The following is a 24,980-nucleotide window of genomic DNA, read 5'->3' on the forward strand; positions in this document are numbered from 1 at the left end:
ACAGCAGGCTCCTTTCTTGGTATGGCCTGAAATTAGTGGTGCAGGAGCAGTCGCTCTTACCTATGCCGGGGGCATGTAGATAAAACCGAGGCAGAAGGAGGAGAGTGAAAAGAAGGTGAAGATGGAGCGACTAGCAGTCGCCGCAGCAGCATCCTCACGGCCATGGCAGGTTAGGCCGTGGCGAAACAAACGCCAGAAGCGCGACAAAGAGAGTGGGAAGTGAGCCCTCTAGCGCTAAGGAGGTCTTGTGCTGCTTGCTGGGACTCTCTCCCCATTACTGTGGGGCCTGCCACGCGCTAGAGTGTAAAACACACGTATCGGAAGCGAGCGCCGTGTTTATAAAGGAAGGCATGCTTTACGTATTCACCCTAGAAAAAGTGAAGGCACCTTCATTTGGTCACCAGCATTCTCGTTGTTTATTGGCGATGTAGACTGGAAACGTTTACCCCGGTATCTTATTGGTTATATAATTATTTACATCTCGCTCATTGGATAACACTATCACCGTAAATGTTACCACTAAATAGATGTGTCCTTCTTTAGAATCGTGATTTCGATGGCGTCACCTGGACAGACACCGAGGAGGAGACTGCACGCGTCGGAAACTGATTCAGTCAGAAGAAATCAACAGACGGGAAGCACCCTGTTCCGGCATCATCTCTGTTCCACCTATCTTGCACTGATGAAGACACATTACGGATAACAACTCCCAAACAGCTCTGAATCACAGGCCTGATCACCTGCCCTGCCTCATCCATTATTGCCAGCCTCCCCCTCTTCCCTCACACTGAGTACCCAGCTGGGTCCAGTGTGAGTATCCTTATTCCTTTTACACTTGACCGGTGTCTTCACTACGCACACGTGGCTGCGGATACCAACTGTTATTTTTTCAGATGTCCCTATATTATTAGGTCCTGAAGAGACCCTGTATCTTTGGAAGGGTCGAAACGCCGTTGAGTAAAAAGAAAACTAATCATTACACCAGCAATGATTATTGTTCACAGTATCTGAGAACACTGTTAAAAATATAAATGATCGTGTTTTCAATATAATGGAAACCATACTATAATTGGCACAAATGTCACTACTCCATTTCACTTTTGGTTCAAATTTTTCACTGGGGACACTAAGCACCAATCTTTGTATATATTTGAAATCTGTCCTAATTGTTAAAAACGACAAATACGCAATCACACTGTACTCGGCTTCCTTTATGTCTGAAACCCACTTGACCCATTGGTATTGCCATTGTGCATTTTGATTATCTATATAACTTGTTATTGTCTCCACAAGAACCGATGTTTCTTGATATACAATACATACCCTGGTTCTTTGTGAGTAGGGTTTCCCTTGTGCTTGTCGAATAATTCCTCTACTCCGCAGCACGACCTATCCTGCACAGTCCAAAGCTGAAATAGTAGCGCAGGAAGCTGCTAACTGGATTCTGCGCCGAACATCACCAAAACCCGAGATGATGCCCTCTGCATAACCCAGTGTTCCTCTTGCTTGCTGCAGCCTCTAAACCCCCACTTCCTTAATTCGTCATAGAGTGGGTGGAGTCCGTGAACCTCCCTGACACCACCTCACTATGTGATGAGTTCGAGAAGGGCTGAGTGACATGGCTCCACTCCTTGAATGACCTGAAGCCCCTAGCGTTGCTGGGTTTTCCATGAAGCGCCTGGAGGCAAATCTAATCAACACGTTATTGAGGGGGGAAGCTTACCCCAGGAGACTAGTACTTTGCAAGGTTGAGGACCTCACAGGCCTCAGGGCTCTGAGATTACCCTCCCCTTTAGCAACAGAGATATTATACAACAGAAACTGAAAAAGGGTGCTCTGAGAATGCAGTAAAAAAAAAAGTTGTCTAAACTGTGTTTTTAGGGATTGTACTCTCGTTTTTTGGCTAGGAGAGTGAGTAAGGTTTTAGAAAGATAGTATTGTTAGAGGGCAAAGTTTGTGAGGCCCTTACCTGCAGGACTCCAAAGTGAGGATTGAGCAGGTCTCCTGGGAGATTCTGAATTGAGGAGCAGCCTCCAGCCCCCTGCCCAGCAAACATTGCCTGAGGTTGCATGGACTTTATATAGGCTCCTATTGGATACTACATGTGTACACTGATTGGTGGTTGTATCTGGTGTTTCTATTGGTTTAGGGTTAGTGTTCTCATTGGTTGAATATTTGAGGTTGCGGATTGGTTCCTGGGTCAGTGACTATTGATGTAGGGCTTGGGGTTAGTGATCTGATTGGTGGATAGGTTTAGGGTTTTGGATTGGTTCTTGGGGCTGGGATTTCTACTGGACGTAGGGCTTAGGGTTTCCTGAATGACTGGCTGCTGGGAATAGGGTTGGGACTAGGGCTGGGGTTAGGCTTTCTAGTGGATGAAGGGTTTAGGGTTTCGTGTCCGATTGGATGCTGGGACTAGGGCTGTGGATTGGCTGTAAGGGCTTGGTGTCCCATAGGTCCTAGGGCAAGTGGTGCCATTGGTTAGGGATAGAGTTCCTATTGGCCAAAGGGATCACCTAATTACTAGAGCTATTTAAGGACAGGGTTCAGGGCGTCTCAGCCTGGGCATTGAGGAAAAGGGCGCAGAGGACAAGGGCAATTGCCTGTTTGAGCCAGTTTGTGACTGGTCAGGACTAGGGCCATAAATGCTGCCCAAACATCAAATACAGCAGCACCAACCCTATCCCATCCCATCCACAACCAGAGTATCAAACTCACAGCACATGTACTCTACTCATTTACTACAAACAAACCCAATACAAAATTCAATGTCTCAGCACTCACTACAAAACCCCACAATCAACACCTAATACAACCTTCTATCCCAGGGTCATCGCATTTCCACCTTCACCTACAAACAGTACACAACTCTATCCTATCACACTATAAACAATCCACTCATCACTAATACATCCCAAATCCACACCAAACTTAACTACACCGAATTCAGACACCACTCCCTGCTCTAATCACTCCGAACAGACCCCCTGTCTCTAAGAAACCTATACTCAGGCTTCCATAGTTTCTCCAACCAACACCCTCCTCTTCTTTCTACCACAATAACACAACCGTCCAACACTTAAATTCCACTGCACCACACATATTACCTCTTGCAGCAATCAAGTCTAAGACAAACACCTAACTCTACTTCATCCCCTCTTACACACAACATACACTCTACTCACAAACACATCACCACCCATTTACCTAACAACTTCCACTCAAAAACATTACTATACAAACATCCATCTCATAAAACAAATACACCAGCACCTTGTTTCACAACTCCTCAAAAACAAAACATAACACCCACACCAGTATACCAAAATCTCTCAAGCGCAACACCTCATAATACTTTCCATCACAAACTACAAACATTAAAGCGCCTTTCAGACTACACAAAGGAACAAACTCCAATGCCTAGCTTTCTCTCTTTCACTCCACCTAACACATATACAGCAACACAGCGATTCTCTTTGAACAGCCTCTCCTTCACTGGACAATTTACAACATGATCCACATGCTGCACCACCACCCCTAACTCGTACACCTTCCGCCCTAAACAGACGTAAACAAAATAAGCAACGTTCCATACCTCACACCTTCGCTTCTCCATGTCTAATGCACAACAAGGTTACACTACAAAAACAACACAGAGCACCAACTTTCAACCACAGTCTCCGCCATGCACACATGCAGACCCATCAAAATGCCTTCTTAGTCTGCTGAATGAGGAACACGATACAGAACAGATACACAATTGCTATCTTCATACAGCTAATACCAACACTAATAACACACCTGCTACAAAATCACACTATTGCCAAAGCACATTCTTTACACTGTCTACTAATAAATGCTTGATCGCTCTCTAAAAACAAACATCACATCTACGACCTTCTCACTGACACAAAACCTGACATTCTCTGCATCGCGTTTGTGTCCTAGGAGGTTGCTGCACCGTTGGACGATCCTGCTGGGCTGCTCTTTGTGTTACTAGCCTACTGCTCGCGGAACCCGCTTCGCGGGTCCCGCTTCGTGGAGGAGGTCTACGAGGGAACTTGCTGCTGTTACTGGGGAGCGCAGGGGCAGGGCAGGGCTGCGAGCGATAGTGCGGGGACTCCATCTCCCAGGAGTCCATGCTTGGCCAACCTGAAACACCTGGCCCGCTCTCTCTGCTAGCACCGCCCCCTGCATACAGGACATTGAAAAACTCTCCCTAACTGCTGACCGACGGGATTCTCTGCATCGCGTTTGTGTCCTAGGAGGTTGCTGCACCGTTGGACGATCCTGCTGGGCTGCTCTTTGTGTTACTAGCCTACTGCTGGCGGAACCCGCTTCGCGGGTCCCGCTTCGTGGAGGAGGTCTACGAGGGAACTTGCTGCTGTTACTGGGGAGCGCAGGGGCAGGGCAGGGCTGCGAGCGATAGTGCGGGGACTCCATCTCCCAGGAGTCCCTGCTAGGCCAACCTGAAACACCTGGTCCGCTCTCCCTGCTAGCCCCGCCCCCTGCATGGTTCATACCCAATAAGAACAAGATGCGATGCGGGAGCGTCCCGGGACAAGGGCGGGACCGTCTGTGGCCGTCAGAGGCCGGAAGAGACTGGACTGGGCAAAGGCTCTTGGCTCCTCTCCTGAGACTGTGGTAGATTTATTATTATTATTATTTGCTGTGCAAGTGTTCCTTTCTCGTATTGAGTTCAACGCTAGTTAGGGATTTTCTGAGTTGCTTAGCTGTCATTTTAGTGAAATATTTATGAGCGTCTAGTGTTCGCGGTTCCCGCTGTTTCTTCTTTTAGCTCTGGTGACGAGCATGGAGTGCCGCGAAACTAGAAGTATGGCAGCGGCAGGTAGTAAAAAATTGACAGGCACCCTAGATGATTTTATTGTGCGCACCAACTCGTTGATCGATGAAGGTATTGTACTTATGGAAAGAAGGGTTTCCCAGGAATTGGCTTTTGCCAAAAGATCATCTTTGGGTCTCATTGGTTCTGCCCGCACTCCTGATACTTCATCCCATATACTCAATCCTGTGCAGGTCCTTGCTGATATTCACAACGTAAATTGTAGTCAGTCTGGCTCACGAGTTCCATCACCCCTTAATCCCCAGGTTCAGGCTCATAACCTCACAGGGATTTGTTCGGACATTAACCAGGCATATCATCAGGTAGACACCCAGGTAGTGACTATAAACGAACAAAAGAGGGGGAGGCGGGAGGGGGCAATCCCTAAACGAAAACTCCCAAACACTAACATCACTGGAGCCAAGAAAGCCAGTGTTACTATAGCCGGGAATACTAGTATTGATTCGAATGAGAGGGATGGACGGGTAGAGTCGAGAGATCCTGGCAATGAAGTCATTAGTCAGAAAACTGGGACGATAGTAGCCCCGGCTGAGGTTGCCAGTTTACCCCTGAACATCATCGATGACACCATTTTGGATAACTCCCTAGCTGATATCTTCGAGGATAGCATTATAGCCAATAGGGCGAGGGTTGATTCATTAGGGGTGGCTAACGGGGAGGAGGAGCCTATAGGCTGCATCATAACCAAAATCGTTAAAACCATACTCGCACCCCTAGAAGCTAGGCTCCATGGCATTGAAAAAGTGCTTCATGATATACATAAGGACATAAGGTTTCACGATAGCAACTTTTCCAATAGGACCATCAATGCCACCATTGAAGCGAGTAAATCAGGGCTTGCGGGCAAGTGCGCAACAGCGACAAAAAACAAGATGCCCAAAAAAATCGGTAACAAACCCCCCCCAACCATGTGATTAATAAAGAAAGCACCCAAACCCCCACTTTAAATAAGCCCATTGACCAAGCCAACGTAATAGGCCCCGCTATCCCTACCTCAAAACCCGCCTCAGCCCCTCATCAAAATAACTTGACAAGGCGAAATATCCATCTACCGCCAGATGCATGTCCTTATGTGATTATTTTGACGGGGGTAACGGAACTGGCCCCGCCAAATACAGAAAACTTCAACGCGCTCAAAAATAAGGTATGCCACTGGTTGGCTAATAATTATCCTATACCCCCAAATCTTTGTGGCAATATCCTAATGGTTGAGCGAACGCCTTGGGTAGGTCAAAATAGGAAAAGAATATAGGGGGACTGCATAGTAGTGACCTTTGAGGATTACCGCATCGCGGAATATATCTGTCGGGGGAATCCTCGTAGCAACAACGATACTTTGGTCACGGCTAGGCCCTGTCCTATTTTTATATGCCCAATGACCAACGGGATAACATATGGAGTTGGCTTAAAGACCCAAATCATCATAGAGGAGCGCCGAGACAAGAGGTGTCCAGGGGAAAGAATCATTATAGCTGGGGCAGGGGTGGTGAGGAGGGGTGTAACCTGGTTCAGAGAAGAGGAGGCAGACAGAACAATGACAATAGATATCAAGTAGACAGCTTTAGGGCCAATGGTATGTTTTCTGGTCAACCTTACAACTATGCCCAGGTTTGTCATCCACTAGATAATTTTGGTAACATCCCAATGACAAATCAGTATGACTGCCTGTCCGATTTGGGTTGGGTGGATTGACAACAGGCGGTTAAAGCGCTAGGACATGATAAAGGAAATAGGACCAACCCTGCCTCACCCGTAAAAATGGTCCCGGAGACCGGGGTCTTATGTGTGGACATCAGGGAACTAGTTCCCGCTGCCCATGAGTTGGGTAAAGGTAGGGATCTAGTATCTAGCCCAAACACTCAACGGGTGGGTACAGATGCACCTAGAGATAATAGATATATAAAGGTAGGAACATGGAACATCGCCGGGCTAAGGAACAAAGTCGATGACCCCATCTGGAGGCAATCTATAGGGACCACAGACATCATTGCCCTACAAGAGACGTGGGATACAAAGAACACACTCACCTTGGATGGATACACTACCTATTCTCTCCCTGCAGTCACCACCACTAGAGGAAGAGCGAGGGGGGGACTGGTAACCTTGGTGGCAGCTAATATTTCAGGCACACACACGGTGATTGCCTCAGGGTCCCCCTATTGTCTGGTAGTCAAAATTGCACATAAAGGGGCATATAACGTTTTAATCATTAATTTTTACAATTCTTTTGACAGAGCCACCTCAACTAGCAACCTGACAGCGTTACATTCCTTTTTAACAGATTATAAGGAGCTGTCGGAACAAGAATACTATATAATATTACTAGGGGACTTTAATATCCATAGATGCCCAGACAAATGTTTGCCCAATGATCCTTCTGCCCCTATTGAACAGAGCGAAGCTCATTTTGAGCATACAGAGCAGGGAATTCTATTGGACTACATTTTGGCTGAAAATGGTTTAATGTTACCCATGGGGGATGAGGTGGATATACCAACTTTTAAAGGAAATGGTACTGGTCAACCATCGATTTTATTTTCACAAGTTTAACGCTAGGTAGTTACATTGTAGACTATTCTCCGGTCTGGTCTCATTTCAGCGATCACAACCCCGTTATTTTACGTGTTAGAGGTGCCCTTAGTAGATCTGAGATACAACCGAACAGGGTTGACAACCAAGACATCTGCGCAACAGACCAGGCTCGCAGAATTAAATGGTGCAAAATTGTTCCTGAGGATTTCCAAGGTAACCTCTCCAATAGTAGAGGGGAGGAGCTGCAGATATGCATGGATAAGGAAGCTGGGGACAGTGAGGTAGTGGAGGCATACCAAAAGGTTTGTCACCAGATCATGTCTGACCTGACATACCCTGGCAAAACCAAAGATCTAGGGTCAGTTGGCTGGTTCAATCACAATTGTTCAGCAGCCAACCATAATTTAAAGGAGGCCTTGAAATGTAAGCCTGTTGATAGATAACGCGTGGCATTGCTAAGGAAAGCATATAAAGCAGCAGTAAAACAGAGGAAACGGGAGATCAGGGAAGATGCCTGGGCAGAATTGACTTCTATTGACGTAATAAAAAACAGCGCCAAATTCTGGGCAGTGATCAACCAACCCTACTTTGTTGACTCGAGTAATAACGTCTTAGACTGTGGTATTCAGGAAGGCAAGTGGCTCACCCATTTTAAGTCAGTTTATGAACAGGTATCCACAGGGGATGACGATTCAACTTCGGGGGTTAGTCACCCATACACTTTGGAGGTGAACGAGGGTGAGGTGGTTGAAGCCATCAGCAAAATGACAAGCAACAAAGCCCCCGGCCCTGATGGCGTTCCAGCCGACCTTTTTAAATCAAACACAGCAACATGGTCCAAAGTTTTATCCAATGTATTTAACAGAATTTCTAAATCTGGCATCCCATCGACCTGGTCGCAGTCGGTAATTGTACCTATCTTTAAGAAAGGTAATAGAGAAGAGCCGAGCAATTACCGCTCAATTTCCCTTATAGATTCTGCTGTGAAGGTCCTAGGTAGAGTCGTCCTGTGCAAATTATCCGACTGGCTTTAAGAAACAAACTCTTTGTCAGCATTACAGTACGGGTTTAGAAAGGGGCGTAGCACGATAGATCAGAGCCTCAATCTCCAATTAATGATTGGAAAGTATACCATAGCGAAGCAAGGTTGTTTGTACATAGCATTTATGGACCTGTCCTCGGCCTTTGACCGAGTAAACAGGTCCAAGCTATGGGGCATACTCCTAAAGATGGGCATCGACGAAAATGTAGTATACTTTCTAGCTGACCTCCACAGAGACCTCACAGCCACAGTAAGATATGATCGTAAGGGGAATTGCACGGATAAGATAGGTATAGTTAACGGGGTCAGGCAAGGTTGCATTTTAGCCCCTTTATTATTTACTTTGTATATCAATGAGTTAGCCAGTGTCTTGGGAGCAGCTTGTAAGGACATCCCAAAAGCAGGCAAGTTTTCCCTCCCCGCATTATTATACGCGGACGATGCCGCACTCATAGCGCGCACCCCAGTAGGCCTACAAAGTCTTTTAAATTCCTTTTATGAGTTCATGTCCTCTTTGGATCTTAGCGTCAACTATACAAAATCTCACCTCATGGCCGTGGGCGCAAAGGGCAGGCACAGGAAGTTGATGACACTCCACTGTAATGGGAATAGGTTATCTAGGGTGGCCAAATTTCCATACCTTGGGGTGGTTTTCGATGAAAGTTCCACTTGGCTTCCTCAATTGTCCGAGAAAAGAAATGCATTTCTTCGGTCCATCTCTGCTGTCCTGGGTTATTCCCGTAAATTGGGGGTAAAACCACTACAGGCAGTATTACAGGTGTACGATGCAAAACGTGTCTCCATAGCAAGGTATGGCGCAGATTTGTGGGGTTTTAAGAACGTTAAGCTGTTACAGGTGGCAGAGGACAAATTCTTAAAGTCCATTTTATCAGTACCACAATCAACCCCAGGTTTTATAGTTCACCAGGAATGTGGGGTGGAATATTTAGAGGATCGGATTGCCATCGCACCCCTTTTAAAGTGGATTATGGTCTGGCTGAACCCAGAAGTGGATGTGAACCACGAGATCCTGAGGGACTGTCTTAGTTTAGAACACTGGGAATTTATCCCGGGGCTAAATTATGTTAAAAAGGTTGCAGTCTCATTAGGGCGCCCAGAAATATTTGAGGAGCCGTCTAAACTGGTTAAGGCCGATATAAAATGGGTCAAGACTGCTTTTAAGCTTCATAGAGGGATGGACAGAGAGGGCTTCGAGCTGATTAAACCCACTGTGAGAGCCCATCAGCTAGTCGTAACTACAGACAATGACCTGGAATTATATCTGAAGGTTGTTAACAATGCCAACCACAGATATCTACTAACCAAGTTTAGACTTAATAAATTCCATTTACTCCTCTCTGGGCGCCCCTGCTGGACCAAGGTATCAGACTTGAAACTATGTACCTGTGATGGTTTTTCCATAATGGACACTGCCTACTTCATGTTCTTTTGTGGCTATTTTATTGAGATACGGAAAAAATTCATTGTACCGCTACTAAAGGACAAGGGCTTTAAACAAGTAAAACCAGCCCTACTTTACCTTCAACTGCTGTCTAAGGTGTCGGAAATTAATAATGTTGCCACTTTTTAAAATATAGCCATGAGACTGAGGAAAAAATTAGCCGGTTTGAGTTGATGGGTTTCTGTGATCCTCTCTTATAGTTTGTCAAACAATTAATATTTATCCTCATCTAGATGAATTGTGTAGGTTTGTAAATTTAGATATTAACTTGATATCCAATTTTTAATGTTTTTTTAATTTTATATTTTCTCTTTGGATGCTCTGTTGTTGTAGATAGCTAGTCATATTATAATTTTAAATGATTTTTTCCCTTTGTGGTTTTCTGTATACTTTTGTGGTTTTTGTTATGAACCGAATAAAGTATTTTGACTGACTGACTGACATACTATTCATAACTGAATTATGGTTGGTAGATGATATGGCTCCAGTCCTGCATGAAGCTGTTCCTTTGGGGTATCAAACTATCACCAAAAAACATATAGGCAAAAAAGAAGGTGGCCTAGCTATTGTGTTCAGACAACCATTACACATCACTAAAGCTGACAACGTCTCCATAAAAGATTGAGGCCCTTTTCACCAGATGCAGTACTACACCATCTTCCTCCTGTAATTTTCTGCTCCTTTACAGACCTTCACATAGCAATGTGACATTCCCAGACACACTTCTAGATGCAGTTTCAAACCTGATAATATTACACTCTAACCTATACGTTCTGGGTGACCTCAACATTTGTTTGACAAACCCCATATGCCCCATCCAAAAACAATCATCACTGGCCTAGACGCAATGAGCCTGCATCAGATTGTCCACAAACCCACACATCGCTGGACACATCCTAGATGTCATTTTTGCAAATACAGAACTAGTTACCTTTCAAACAACTACTCCGGCTGTATGGTCAGACAACAATTTGCTTGCTTTCCAACATAAAACAACATTAAGCGGCTCAATTTGGAACACAGAGAAACACAACTAACATCTAGTACAGATCTAGACACAAAATCTGTTCAAAAACTAGATGAGTGGCTACAGGGAGCTTTTAGCATCCTGATACCACTAAAAACCACACACAAAAACAAAAGAAAACAAGCACCATGTAGAAATACAGAGATAAGAGAGATAAAACAACTAATTAGAAAGCTGCAACATGCCTGGCTCAAAATAATCACCAATCAAGACAAACTTCGCCTACAGAAAATTAACAGATTCTACAAGTCAGCTATCAAAAAAGCTAAGAAAATGTATTATTCAGATAGAATTCAAAATGCGAAATGTGCACATAACAAATTCTTTAAAATTCTCAATGAATTTCGTAAACCAAATTGCCTAAAAGGAGCTCCTCCCGTTACTCAAGATTTCACAGACAAACTGGCAAATCATCACACGGCCAAAGCAGACACGTTGGACTCGTACTTAAAACAAAGAGAAAGCACCAGCACTAACCCTTTTCCAAGACAATCCAAAAATACTGTAACCCAGCCTCTCAGTTACTTCGAACACATTTCACACAATGAATTTATGGACCTGGCCAAAGCAAGCAGGCCTGCCGGCAACTTTTCGGACCCGTGTCCACTGCAAACCTTCAAGACAATTCTTCTAACAACCTCTGCTGCCACACCAGAAAGAAAAATCATCAACAATTCCTAAACTACCGGAATATTTCCAGAATAACTCAAACAGTCATATATACGCCCATTATTGAAGAAAACAAACGTGAACCCTCTGAACCTTGACACTAGGATACAACACACAAGTGAACCTTGACAACTACAGACCGATTACAAATGGACTTTTCTTGGGCAAACTGATAAAAAGAGCAGCATTAACCCAGATGTCACAATTAATTGAAGATAATGCCATACCTGCAGACTTCCAAACGGGATTTAGTCCAGGAAGAGGCACAGAATCTACCCTCCTTGACATTTAGGATAACCTGAAGGACACAGTTGACCGCAACAGGATTGCTGAGCTACTTCTCTTGGACCTCTCGGAAGCCTTTGACATGGGTGACCATGACACCGATAAAAAAAAGACTCTACCAAGCCGGCATTTAGGGGACTGCTCTAAACTGGATCAGATTCTACCTTCAAAACAGAACTAATGTCATCCATACCCCCCTTTCTCGCCCAAACTGTACTTCACAAAAGCAAAGGTACCTCAAGGCTCTATCATCTCGCCCATGCTTTTTAACTTCTACATGAAGTCATTACCGGCACTGATCAATCAATTTCACCTCACGTGCTATAACTATGCAGATGACGCGCAAATACTCCTTCAACTGGAATGCCCAAAGACATTGGAAAGTGGCCAATTTTCAGTTGTCTCAGAGTCGTGGATTAATAAATGACGAGGAGCCATCTCAAATTGAATGCTCCCAAAACGAAAACACTCACATGTGGAGATTGGAAACATTATGAACAGCTCGCCGTGTGGCCTGATGATCTGGGAACACAGCCTAAAGTATCAAAGCACGTAAGAAACCTCGGCATGCCAATAAACTCCAACCTATCAATGAATGCCCAAGTGGACAAACTAGCTTTGTTACTATAAATACTCTGCGACAAATCTTCCCCCCTTTGGAATTTCCACACAAGGGCTAGGCTACCATCTCTCTTCTTCTGTCCAATCTCGATTAAGCCAATAGCCTATACCGCAGTTCACCTTTAACGACTATGAATAGACCAGAATGGATTCAGAACTCAGCTGCCAGAATACTCTTACATATAAAACCACAAGACCACATCTCCCCTGCCTTGAAAGCCCTGCATTGGTTACTGGTTACCAGAAGATCGATGTTCAAGCAGCTTTGTATCACCCACAAAGCGATACATGGAATAGGACCGCTCTTCATCAGGAATAAAATCACCAAACACATTCAACAAAGAAACCTCTGCGCTAGAGTCGCACCTCACCTCAAAAGCCCAACATACAAGAAAGAATTAATGGGAGGCACATCCTTCTCTGTTCTCTCTGCCACACTATGGAACTCCTTATTCCCCAATGTAAGATCCCCAGATAACCAACTTGTCTTCAGAAAACTACTCAAGAATTGACTCTTCCACACATAACCACCATACGCAAACAGAAATATACAGCACATTCCTCAGTATATAAGCATTTATTTGTACTAAATATATGTACCTGTACATGTGTATTGCGTTGTATAAACGTGTAGAATAATCATGTTAAGAAATATAGATATTCATTAGTTCTGACCACTAATCCTTTATGGGTTCTGGAGTAACGTGCTACTCGCCGAAAAAGTGCTTTTGACGCCTCGCCTGGGGTAGTAAGTGCTATATAAATGCAATTACAATACAATCCAAGCATGTGTGTGCATGTATATTGTTTTAACACAAAAATTAAGAGGGTAGTGCGCCAGCACCCACTTGGGGGAGCTGCTGCTGAATGTCTCTCTGGAAGCTAATGCAACATGTGGTAGACTTGCTGGTTTTAAAATGTTCCAGGGCCAAATTACCTTTGTGCAAAAAAAGCTGTGCATCACCAAAAGGCAAATCTATTGTCGCTTGCACATTCGTGGAAAACCCTATAAATCGTAAGCAGGTATGGCGAAGCCTATGGTCAGCACAATGGAATCAGCATCATCTAGACTAGATTTAATAAGGGTTCTGAAAGTATCCTGGCCATTTCGGCACATCTCTGAAAAATGATTTTTAAAGTGGTCTGGTAAAAAAGGAATGATTAATTGGGCCATGCTCCAAAGAGCGAAGGGTTTCTTCCTAAGAGTCAAGGAGAACTGATGAATTTAAGGGCAGTAAATCAGAAAATATCTTCTTGCCCCAATTTCCATCTTTTCAGATTCTCTAAATGCCCCAGTGGGTATGCTCCTGAAACTTGCTTTGAACTTGCACTATCAAGCTCTCAGGAAATAGAGGGGATGACAGGAAAGAAGAGTCTCCAGGCATTGGTCAGTGCATCCATGCCACCAAACTATTGATGACTGGGAAAGAAGTGGGTTACTCCCAGGTCAACATAATAGGATACAGCAAGGCCTAGTTCAACTGTAATTGAGGTTTCGTGGCCTGCGTTGCTAGCTGAAAAACCTCAGTAAGGTTGTTGGTCTTAGCAGCTGTGGGGATAACCGTATGGAGAAAACTCCGGAGGGACATAGCCAGTAGGAAATTCTATCTCCAGTTCAGAATGTCTAAGTCACTAACTGTTCCTAACCCTAAAAGGTGAGCAGTGTCAGACTGTCCATCTAGACTGTCATCCATGTCATGTATTCCCATTGGGTCTGAATCCAAACCAAAGAGTTCATGCAGTTTCCCAACACCGGCCTTTGAAAGTAATAGGCATAATGGCATTCAATCCTACAGTCATGTTTACATCTGTATGACATAAATCACCTCTGAGTGAGACATGTCTATATTATTAAGCAACCTACAATGCCTGAAAATCTTTAGTGAAGTTCTGGAAATAAATATCCACAGCTTATATAATTTGTCTTTACCATTGTATTATGACTATTTACAATAGCATGTGACTATATGTCCACTAGTGGTTAATGTATTTTCAACAGCAGTGTTTGCTTTTCTCACAGATGTTTTAGAGCAGACTCTGGCTTCAAGCCACAGCCTACTTTCAAATATACCTCTGCAACCCACATCAGGGGAGCTGAGCCTATATCTTGTTTAAGATGGAGTACTTCTTCAAAGCCAAATTTGTAAATGGTGTGCAACATAATTTTTTTAATGCACAATTACACTTGTCTCCAGGACAATTGCTATGCTATCGACCCACATGTGTACACACGGCACCTCTAAACTGTATAAGGACTATGGTGTTATCATTGATGTCATCCATTTTATTTCCGATATATTTAGTGATGGCATTTAACATATCATGAGTTATGTTTCACGTCAGGTCATAAGAGGTATATGGCAGGGACGCATGGTGCATTTAGCTCAGTAAAGTATTACTGGTGAATTTCATAGGTAATTTAGTTTTTTAACAATAGTTTTTACCTATTTCAACACCTAACTAGAACGTCATTTTGACCTTTGGTGTTTTCAGTGTATATGTATAAAAAATCTAATAAAAAAGGGGAATGATCACCCCCAAATATACCACAATGTGAAACTCCTTGTCACCATCTCTGGTGCTGAGAGCTTTTGAAGCTTTGAACAGACAAGAAATGTATGTTACTTGGTAGTGCAAGGCTTTGCTCTTTCTGCAGAGGCTGCAAGCAGAGATGTGGTATTCAGACTGGAAGAAAAAAGGCATTTATTGCCCAAAATACAAATAAAGATTTACTACATAGGCATTTGTGACAGAATCAAATGTGGCCACAAAAGAAAAAGATTGACAACGGAACAAGTCAAAAGGAGTCACACCAAAGATGAAAAAAGATGAGAACAGTGAAGAAAAAAGCAGCTTCAACTTAAGCTAGTCTTTAGATAATTAGCAAGGAAAGCTATGAAAAAAAGAAGGAAAAAACCAATGAAATTGCTTTGCTGAAGCTGAACATGCTGGAACTGTAATGTCACCTCTGTACTAACGTTTAAACAAATAGAGTTCTCAATTTTGAAATAAAATAGTGTTTCAGGATCCTTTTTTGCAGCAGGTAACTCTTAAGCTTCTGAAAAAGGAGAAGTCCTTTCCACAAGAAACACTTCATGTAATACAATGGAAAGAGAGAAAACATTCTTTAAAACACAACCATCTGCTTATTACTGCATATCAGCTTACACTATATGTTGGAATAGGAATTGCACTTGTTTTTTCTCTTTCTTCGCTGCTCCTTTTTTTCTTTTTCACTTGCATCTACAAATGTAAAAAAAAAAAAAATGGTGGCATGTTCTGAGGTTTACATTATGTACATATTTTTACACTACAATTAAAGAGATTATGGCACCATAACAAGGAAAATACTACATATGACAGACATAACTTTTCCCTTTTGCTTTTAAATTCAATTTCTTAGCTTTTTTTTTTTAACTGTTTCAGAGCGGAAGACGGCTCAGTGCCGCCCTCCACATCAGCGCTCCTGTACAGAGGACAGCTCAAAGCAGTCCTCTCACACGAAGCAGGAATTTCCTTTTACTGAAATCAGCCTCAGGAGCTGGGGAAAAGGTTCTACAGCACCTGTGGACAATATATTTTTAATGAAATGCCGACGTTATTACAATGAAAAGGGAAGGAAATGAGCCAATCAGCTTATTTCAGTGCATTGATGCCATATATCCACACAGCACGATTTGGATAGGAGAGATCCTATTGGAAAGGGGAGAATCCCCCCATGCCAATGGTACCTTTCCCAAGTGGATCCCTGCATGGGAATCCCCACAGAAGGGCGATCCCTAAGCAGGGATCCACTCCACAAGACACTAGGGACTCTGTTTGAGGGGGGGCGCTGACCATGAAATAAGGTAGTCCCCCTCCCATCGCCAAGTCTTTCCCCCCCCCCCACCCCCGGCAGAAAGCCCACTTGACACCAGGGATTATTTTATAAGGCCATAAATGGGTAGGTGGCGGCCCACCCAGGCATCAAGTCTAGCCCCCCACCCACCCATATAACCGCCAGCAGTCTTTCTGTTGCCCTTTAGGGACAGATTGGAGGTGTCTTCCTCCAATTAATTTGCCCCCAGGAGGAGCAGAAAGCCCATAGACCACCAGTGACTATATTTGGATGAGGAGCGCCTATCCCGGATGGAAAAGTCTTTCTTCCTCCCCCAGGGGCCAGATAGGAGGTTCTTCCTCCAATTTACTCATCCGGGTGGGCCAGAAAGGCCACTAGACACCATGGATTTATCAAATAGAGCCATAAATAGGGGGTGGTCCTCCAAGGCATCAGATCTAATCCGCCCACCCACCCATACAACGGCCCACAGTCTTTCTGCTACTTGTCGGCTGGAAATTGGAGGTGCTTTCCTCCAATCTACCTCCGCCGGGATAAGAAAGCCCACTAGACCATCAGGGATTATAATTGGAGTGTGGAGCAGCCACTGTTGAGAATGAATAATGCTACCCACTACCCTCAAGCCCAAAAGTCCTTCTCTCCCCGGGGTCATTTTGGAGGTTGTAGACACCAGGGCTGATATTTTTTGTGGTGAACGAGTGGGGGCAGCCCGCCTAGGCATTGGGCCTAATCCCACTCCTCACATGACCCACAACTGTCTGTCTATACCCCCAGGGGGCAGATAAAAGGTCTTTTACTCCAATCTGCCAAAGCAGGAGGGGCAGAAAGCCCACTAGACACCAGGGAGTTTTATTTTTACTGCTACTTGTCCACACACAGGGCCAGTCTCTATCTCCAAAATTACCCAAAAGTCTTTTTGCGCCTTGGGGACTAAAGAAACCCACCTTTTTGGCAAGAAGGGCGATTCTGATTTGGGATTTTTTTTTCTCATACATATTTGTTCCCGGTATCGTCCTATGTCTATCCTGAGTGGCTACACTTTTTGGGCTTGTGGCAGCTGCCACCTGGAGACATTTCTGAAAACTAGCTATCTAGGGGAGGACAGGTAGGTATGTATTGAGTGGATCTCACAAGGTTTTCTTACCCACAATGCCCTGCAAACCAGAAAGTTTGTCTAAAACTGAACAATTTCCTTGCATTTCTGTGATGAAAACTTTCGAAATCAGCAGGAGTGCACATGTTTCCTACAACCCAACTTCCTACCACCCCACTTGTCCCGATAAAAATGCTACCCACTTCTGTGACACGGCCTAGTGTAAGATTAGAATAGCAGGATATATGCATTATTACCAATTGTATTTCCCTGCATTTGAGCCTTCCAAATCTAAGCCAGTGTGCAAAAAAGAGGACATTTTGAAAAATCGCTGTAAATCATCTGCTCATCAAGGTACCAACATTTTCAGAAATGTACAAATAACCAGTGCTTCTAAACTCTGTATTTTGTGCCCATAACAGGAATACATAGGTTACCTTCAGACCTATTTTTCACACTTCATATTTCACCACATGAGCTGGTCTAGGCTCAGTACACAATGAAAAACCATTGTAAGGTACAGCTCAGTTTTTGGCTCTGGGCACCTCAGGTTGTTGGAGAAACTACAAACCCTATATATCCCCATAACCAAAATGTTACAGATGAAAACATTGTTAGCAGGGAAAGTGTAACACAACAGTACTGTTTGTTATCTCTTGATGCATCAGTTGTACAAAATCATTTCCTTTAGTATTTTTCAAATCCACATGAAACAGTTGGCTATGCTCACAAATTGATTTTCTTGGCCCACTAATCTTGCTGACTGTTAATTAAAACATAACATACTCTCCACTAACCGTTTATTAATGGAGAATTGCAGTTCTTCCATTACAGCATGAAGAATGTTGGTGTTATTATGGTAACAACCCTTTTCTGAGGAGACAAGTTAGCCTCTACAGCTAACAAGCATTGGAAAAGCAATAAGGTTTCTCCTATGCCTGCGTAGTTGGAAGAAATGGTCTTCCAGGATTAATGCTTCGAGCCCGTTGACACGTCTAAGTGAAGTAATGGCTATCAAAAAATCGACATTCCAAGACAGAAATTGCAGGGAACAATTATGTAGTGATCCAAATGGTGGACCCATACGCCTTGTAAGAACATTGTTATGACTCCACATAGGTGATGATGGAACTCGAGGTAAAATTACTCTTTTAAGGAGTTTCAAAAAACCTTTGAAGACTGGTACTTTAAACAAAGACCAAAAACAAAAAAGTGTGGCTCAATGGTTAGAGCGGTAGACCCTGATGCAGAGGTCTGGCCCGGGACCAGGGATCAATTCCCACCTCGGCGGGTCTCGGGCTCAATTTCCCCGGACCTGATAATTCTCGCTTCGTGCCTATTCTAATCATGGGTCCCACTCTGCAACTCTGGGCAATAGCTAGCTTAATCTCCACAACGGCCCCACCAGCGCTGGGATGCCTGGCTTCACCTTGGGGGTGCCCAGGAGTGGGCATTTCACAGGGAAAAGCCAGGAAGGGTTCCACAGCGGTATGAGTAGAGCGCCAGGACACCTCTGGGTATAAGTGCGCTATACAAGTACGAATTCATTTAATTTCATTTCAAATGTAGCCTGTTTTGATATAGGCGGCTACTGCAGCCAAATTAAATTCTATGGAAGTGAACGCAAGGCGAGAGAGCTGTAAATGGAGAAGGTAGAAAATAATGGTTTGTAAGGCAGCATTAAATGGATCAATTGACTTATTACGGCAGTAAAAGACAAATCTTTTCCATTTAGCTGCATAGCATGCACTAGTTGTAGGTCTGCGAGCTTCTTTGAGAAAGGTCATGCATTGAGGTGGGAGATTTAGGTAACCAAACTCAATTACCTGAGGAGCCAAATTGACAGGTTTAGTTCCTTGGGATTTGGCTGCCTAATTTCTCCATAGTTCTGAGTGAGAAGGTCTGGCATGAGAGGAAGCTCATATGTGGGGAACTACTGACAGTTTGTGTAGCGCTGTGAACCATGTCTGCGGAGCCCATGAGGGAGCTACTAGTATGAGTGTGAGGGATGTTTGCCTGAGGCACAAGTTACTTACCATCGGTAACGATATATCTGTAAGAAACATTAGTTAGTGTTAGATTCCTTACCTTAGAATATCCCCAGGGGTCAGACTGGATCCGGAAAGTTTTTGTCAGCAGTACCCCTGCGCATCGGTAGGCATCGTCTGCGGATCCGCGTCCGTCGTCGGCGTCGTGATCGCCGGGATGACGTCGTCGGAGTGCTTAGACGCCGCCTTCGCGCGCTGACGTCAGTTCTGTACATAGCTTTCCGCGCCAGGAACGCAGAGCAATGCAAGAAACTGACACTGGTGCCATGAAACTAGGGCCCTCAAAGGGAGATACCTTAACCCTAGATATCGGTTCGCAGAACAGGGAGGATGGGTGGGGCGGTAAGGAATCTAACACTGTTTCTTACAGATATATTGTTACCAAAGGTAAGTAACTTGTGCATCTGAAAGAAACACGTTAGTGTTAGATTCCTTACCTTAGAATAGATACACCAGCAATACCAACCCCGGTGGAGGATCTGCGAACCAAGATCACACCAGGAAGTCCTGGAGAACGGAACGGCCGAAAAAGCCATCTCTCCGGACTTGGCTGTCCAGGCACTAGTGCTTAGTAAACGTGTTCAGCGAGGCCCACGTAGCTGCCTGACAGATGTCCTGCAAGGGGACTCCCCAACCCAGGACAGTAGTAGCCGCCGTGGCCCGAGTGGAATGGGCGCGCAGACCCACAGGAGACTCCTTTTTCGCCAAAGAATAACAGACCTTGATGCACAAAACAACCTACCGAGAGATGGTCCGCTTGAGCACCGCCCGTCCCTTCTTACCGCCCACGTAACCAACAAAGAGCTGGTCGTCCACCCGGAAAAGGCGTGTGCGGTGTAGATAAAAAGAGAGCGTACGTTTTGGTTCCAGACGGTGGATCCTCTCTTCCTCTTTCGAAGGATGAGGAGGCAGAAAGAAGGTGGGCAAGGTGATGGACTGCCCGATGTGAAAGGCAGTAACCAGCTTGGGCAGGAAAGAAGTCCTCAGAACAACTTTGTACGGATGGACAGAGAGGAAAGGAGGCTTAGAAGGCAGAGCCTGGAGCTCACTCACTCTCTGGCAGAGGTGATGGCAACTAGGAAAGCAGTTTTAAGAGTCAGAAGCCGAAGGGGACAATTATGAAGTGCCTCAAATGGAGCGCACATCAGATAAGTAAGTACCAAGTTCAAGTCCCACTGAGGCATCATGAAGGGAACTGGAGGGAACATGTGTGTGATGCCTTTCAAGAATCTATTAGCAACAGGAGACTTGAAAAGAGAAGGCTGATCAGGAAGGCTTAAAAAGGCTGAAATGGCTGAGAGATGGCCTTTGATAGTGCCCAGAGCAGAGCCCTGCTAGGCAAGAGAAAGAAGGAAGAGGAGAACCTCTAAAAGATGGGCAGAAAGTGGATCCAGAGCATTTGCTGTGCACCATGCCACACATTTGTTCCACCTGCAGGCGTATACCGTTTTTGTGGAGGAACGCCTGGCTGCCATAATCACATCACAGACTTCAGGAGGCAAGTCAAATGGCCTCAACTCGCCGCTCAATCTCCACGCATGTAGGTGGAGACTGGACAGGTTCGGGTGGAGGACCGTCCCCTGTCGCTGCGACAAAAGGTCCTCCTGAAGAGGCAGACAAATCGGGGGATCGACTGACATACTGAGCTGCTCGGGATACCAGTATCTTTGTGCCCAGTCCGGAGCAACAAGGATGACTTGGGCCCGGTCGCGTCAGATCTTCTTCAGCACTCTGGGCAGAAGTGGTATAGGGGGAAAGGCGTACAACAGACCGCAGCTCCACTCGTGACAAAACGCGCCGCCGAGCGAGTGCCGCCTTGGAAATTCCAACGTGCAGAACTGATGACATTGCGCGTTCTCTTCAGTGGCGAATAGATCTAACCAAGGCTCTCCCCACTGCTGAAAGAGACCTTGCGCCACGTCCGAGTTCAGACGCCATTCGTGATCCATCATGCACCAGCGGCTGAGTTCGTCCACCCTGGAGTTCAGGGAACCTGCCAGGTGTTGAAACACCAGGGTAATGCCCTGGTGTTCCAGGCATGTCCAGAGGCACAGGTCCTCCTGACAAAGGGTCCACGACCCCACGCGTCCTGTTTGTTGCAGTACCACATGGCGGTGATGTTGTCCGTGAACACCAGCACTAAACTTCCCCGGACAAAGGGAAGGAAAGCCGGATCGCCCGCAGCTCTCCAGGAGGGACACATCCATCACAACTGTGTTGGGGTAGGCAGAGGGATCTGCCACTGACCCAATTGCAGTCCGCGAGTCACCACTGCAACTGGCTTGCAGTGCCCTCCGAGTTCAGGACGTGGTCAGACAGGTTGCCCTGATGCTGTGCCCACTGGAACTTTAGGTCCCACTACAGAGCCCGCATCCGCCACCTGGCATGATGTACCACCAGGATGCCAGAGGCCATCAGCCCCAGGAGCCGCAGCGTCAGCCTGACCGAAACTCGGGATAAAGGCTGAAAGATCGGAATCAGAGCCTGAATATCCCGAACCCGCTGATCGGGAGGATAAACCCGGAACTGCGCCGAGTCCAGAACAGCTCCTGAAGAGGAGCTTCTGAGAGGGGCACAGGTGTGACTTCGGCACGATGATGGAGAACCCCAGCGAGTGCAGGAGATCGGCCGTATTCTGGAGGTGGAAGACAACTGTCTAGGGCGAGCTTGCCTTCAACAACCAGTCGTCGAGATAGACTGGAACCCCTGATCTGCGCAGATGAGCTGCGACCACCGCCATCACTTTCGTAAACACCCGAGGGGCATGGTGAGGCCGAAGGGGAGCACGATTAACTGAAAGTGCTCGTGGCCTGCCGTGAACCGCAGGTAGCGCCAGTGGGCCAGCAGGACGGGGATGTGGAAATATGCGCCCTGCAAGTCTTAGCTTGGCTAAAAAGCTTTCTATGTAACCGGACCCAAACGGTTAGCATGGGTACATTTCGTTCTGCTGAAATGGGGATTGCTAAGGGGGTGCCACAGGGCTCTTGTTTGAGCCCGACTCTTTTTAACATCTATGTGGCCCCCCTGGCAAACTGATGAAGGTGCATCAAGCATAACAAACGCACCGAAACGCGTCGACTTTTGGACTGTTTTAATGTGAAAAAAATGTTTTTTATCGATTTACTGTATTGGTGTATTTTAAATATTGAGTGCATATCATAAAGTGGCGACTCTGTGATAGAAACCGTAATACGGAATTGTTAGTTAGCGGATATATACCTGTACCAGAGCACCACGGTGTAAAATTGAATGTGTATTTAAAAATGAATTCCTAAATATGAGCTTTTATGAAAATAAACTTTGAGTAAAAAGTATAATCATCCTAGTGTGGAGCTTAAATTTTGACTTCTTGTCTTCGTCAATTGCAAATGAATACAATAGCTAATTGACATGGATAGGCCTCATGGTCACCCTTTGAAATAAATACACAGAAAGGAATCTTTTCTTTGAATACAAATTGTTAACCCAGTCCTTTCTGGTCCCTGGGAAACTCTCTTTTTTTGAGAACCCCCTGGCAAATATCCTGAGAGAGTTTGGTTTCGTCCCCGTATCTTACGCGGATGATACCCAACTATTGAATCCTTTTAGGCATCTCACGAACGAAGTGAAGGTCTCCTTTTCCAATGGCATGAAGGCTGTAGCCAAATGGATGTCATCAAACTGCCTTCAATGCAATGTAGGGAAGACAGAGGTCCTGTTATTTGGAGAAGCTAAGATCCTGTGGACCCCAGATTGGTGGCCGCAGGAACTTGGGCCAGTACCTGAACCCAAACTGGTCGTGAAAAACCTGGGGGTACGCCTGGATCGAGAGCTTTCCCTGAAGCAACATGCCAACTCAGTGGTGGGCACTTGTTTTCATGTGATCGGCCTTCTTCGTAAAGTTTTTCCCTTGCTACCAGATGCCACCAGAAAAACCTTGGTGCAGGCTCTGATTCTTAGTCTTTTAGACTATTGCAATGGGCTCCTGCTGTCAGCCAACAGGGAGTTAAAGCCAAACTCCAGGTTGTGCAAAATACAGCAGCAAGGCTTGTTTTAAATGCCCCTCCAAGAACGCCATCCAAACCACTTTTGGATAAATTACACTGGCTCCCTGTTCGGAAAAGGGTGATATTTAAGACCTGTTGCCTTATTCAGAAGAGCTTAAATGGACTAGGACCAACATACTGGACAGATAAATTTGTACCTTACACTCCGGTGCGATCTCTCAGGTCCAGTAACCAGCTGCTCCTAACAGTGCCAGTCGCCAAGAAAGTAAGGCAGGGTGGTAGGGCTCTGTCCGTGGCCGGTCCCACTTTGTGGAATGGATTACCTCTGCCACTTAGGAAATGCACAGAACATTTGAGTTTCAGGAAACAACTTAAGACCTTTCTGTTTCAGTTATAAATCATTTATTTTTGGACTTGCTGATAGCGCTTACTAGGTCACAGGCGCAGAGATACTCCTTTGGGAGTCTATTCTAGCGCGGAACAAACCTATAAATAAATAAATAAATAAAGTCCAATGCTACCATCCAGTCTCTGGGGTCAAGGGCAGCCAGGACCTGAGCTAAAGTCAGCATCTTGAACTTCTGCTTGTGGAGGAAGCCGTTGATGCTCTGGAGGTCCAAGATAGGGCGCAGGCCCCCTTTACCCTTCTTGGTAACCAGAAAGTAGTGGGAGTAGCAACCACGTCCTACTTCTCGCCCAGGAACGCGCTCGATGGCCCCCTTGGCCACGAGGACCGTAACTTCCTCCTGCAGAAGCTGCAAGTGATCCCCCGACATGCGGTGGTACTGCGGTGGCATGGCTGGAGGGGTCACCTCGAATGGGAGGGAGTAGCCCCTTCAGACGATTTGCAGCACCCACCTGTCCGAAGTGATGGTACGCCAGTGGAGGAGGTAATGGCGAACCCTGCCCCCTATTGGCGTTGAATGGGCCTGAAAGCTCGGACTAGGCAGGCTTTGAGGCAGATGCTGAGGGAGTGGATGTGGACTGACCGGGCCTCTGTCCCCCTGCACCGCCACGGCGGTTACCGCGACCGCGTTGTGGTTGGTTCTGCGGCCTGTGGCTGGACGAACGTGTGGGGGCAACGAAAGGGGCGAAAAGCAGAAGTCGGTTGGCGCTGGCCCGACAGGCCCAAGAACTTGGCCGTAGCCCTGGAGTCCTTGAAACACTCAAGGGCACTGTCTGCTTTGTTGCCAAAAAGGCGACGGCCATCGAAGGGCATGTCCATGAGCGTGGACTGGACATCGCCCGAAAAATTGGCGGACCTCAGCCAGGCGTGGCGACGGATCGCCACCGTCGTGGAAAATGTTCTGCCCAGCGAGTCCGTGGTATCAAGTCCACCTCTGATGGAATAACGTACTGCATCTCACCCATCAGCAAGAGCTTGGGTGAGCCGGGCCTGGGCCTCCTCCGGGCACTGGGGCAGCACATCCGCAACCGTATCCCACAAAGAGTGGGTGTAACGGCCCAAAAGGCAAGCGGTGTCGATGGACCGCAACCCCAAGTTAACTGAGGA

The 24,980-nt window shown here is 45.7% G+C and overlaps 1 protein-coding gene across 3 annotated transcripts in view; it reads right to left on the minus strand.

The window, feature by feature from the left end:
• FAM133B (family with sequence similarity 133 member B) overlaps window positions 1-24,980 on the minus strand; it is a 160,899-nt gene that overhangs the window by 18,304 nt on the left and 117,615 nt on the right. For 2 of the 3 annotated variants that reach the window (XM_078663653.1, XM_078663654.1), the window contains one exon: window positions 15,671-15,745. The exons of the other annotated variant lie outside the window; for it this stretch is intronic. In XM_078663653.1, the coding sequence (XP_078519779.1) occupies window positions 15,671-15,745 (75 nt within the window). The remainder of the gene's footprint in view (window positions 1-15,670; window positions 15,746-24,980) is intronic. 3 annotated transcript variants of the gene reach the window in all.

This window comes from Lissotriton helveticus, chromosome 10 (genome assembly GCF_964261635.1).
Source record: "Lissotriton helveticus chromosome 10, aLisHel1.1, whole genome shotgun sequence".
In the NCBI taxonomy this organism is placed as follows: Eukaryota; Metazoa; Chordata; class Amphibia; order Caudata; family Salamandridae; genus Lissotriton; species Lissotriton helveticus.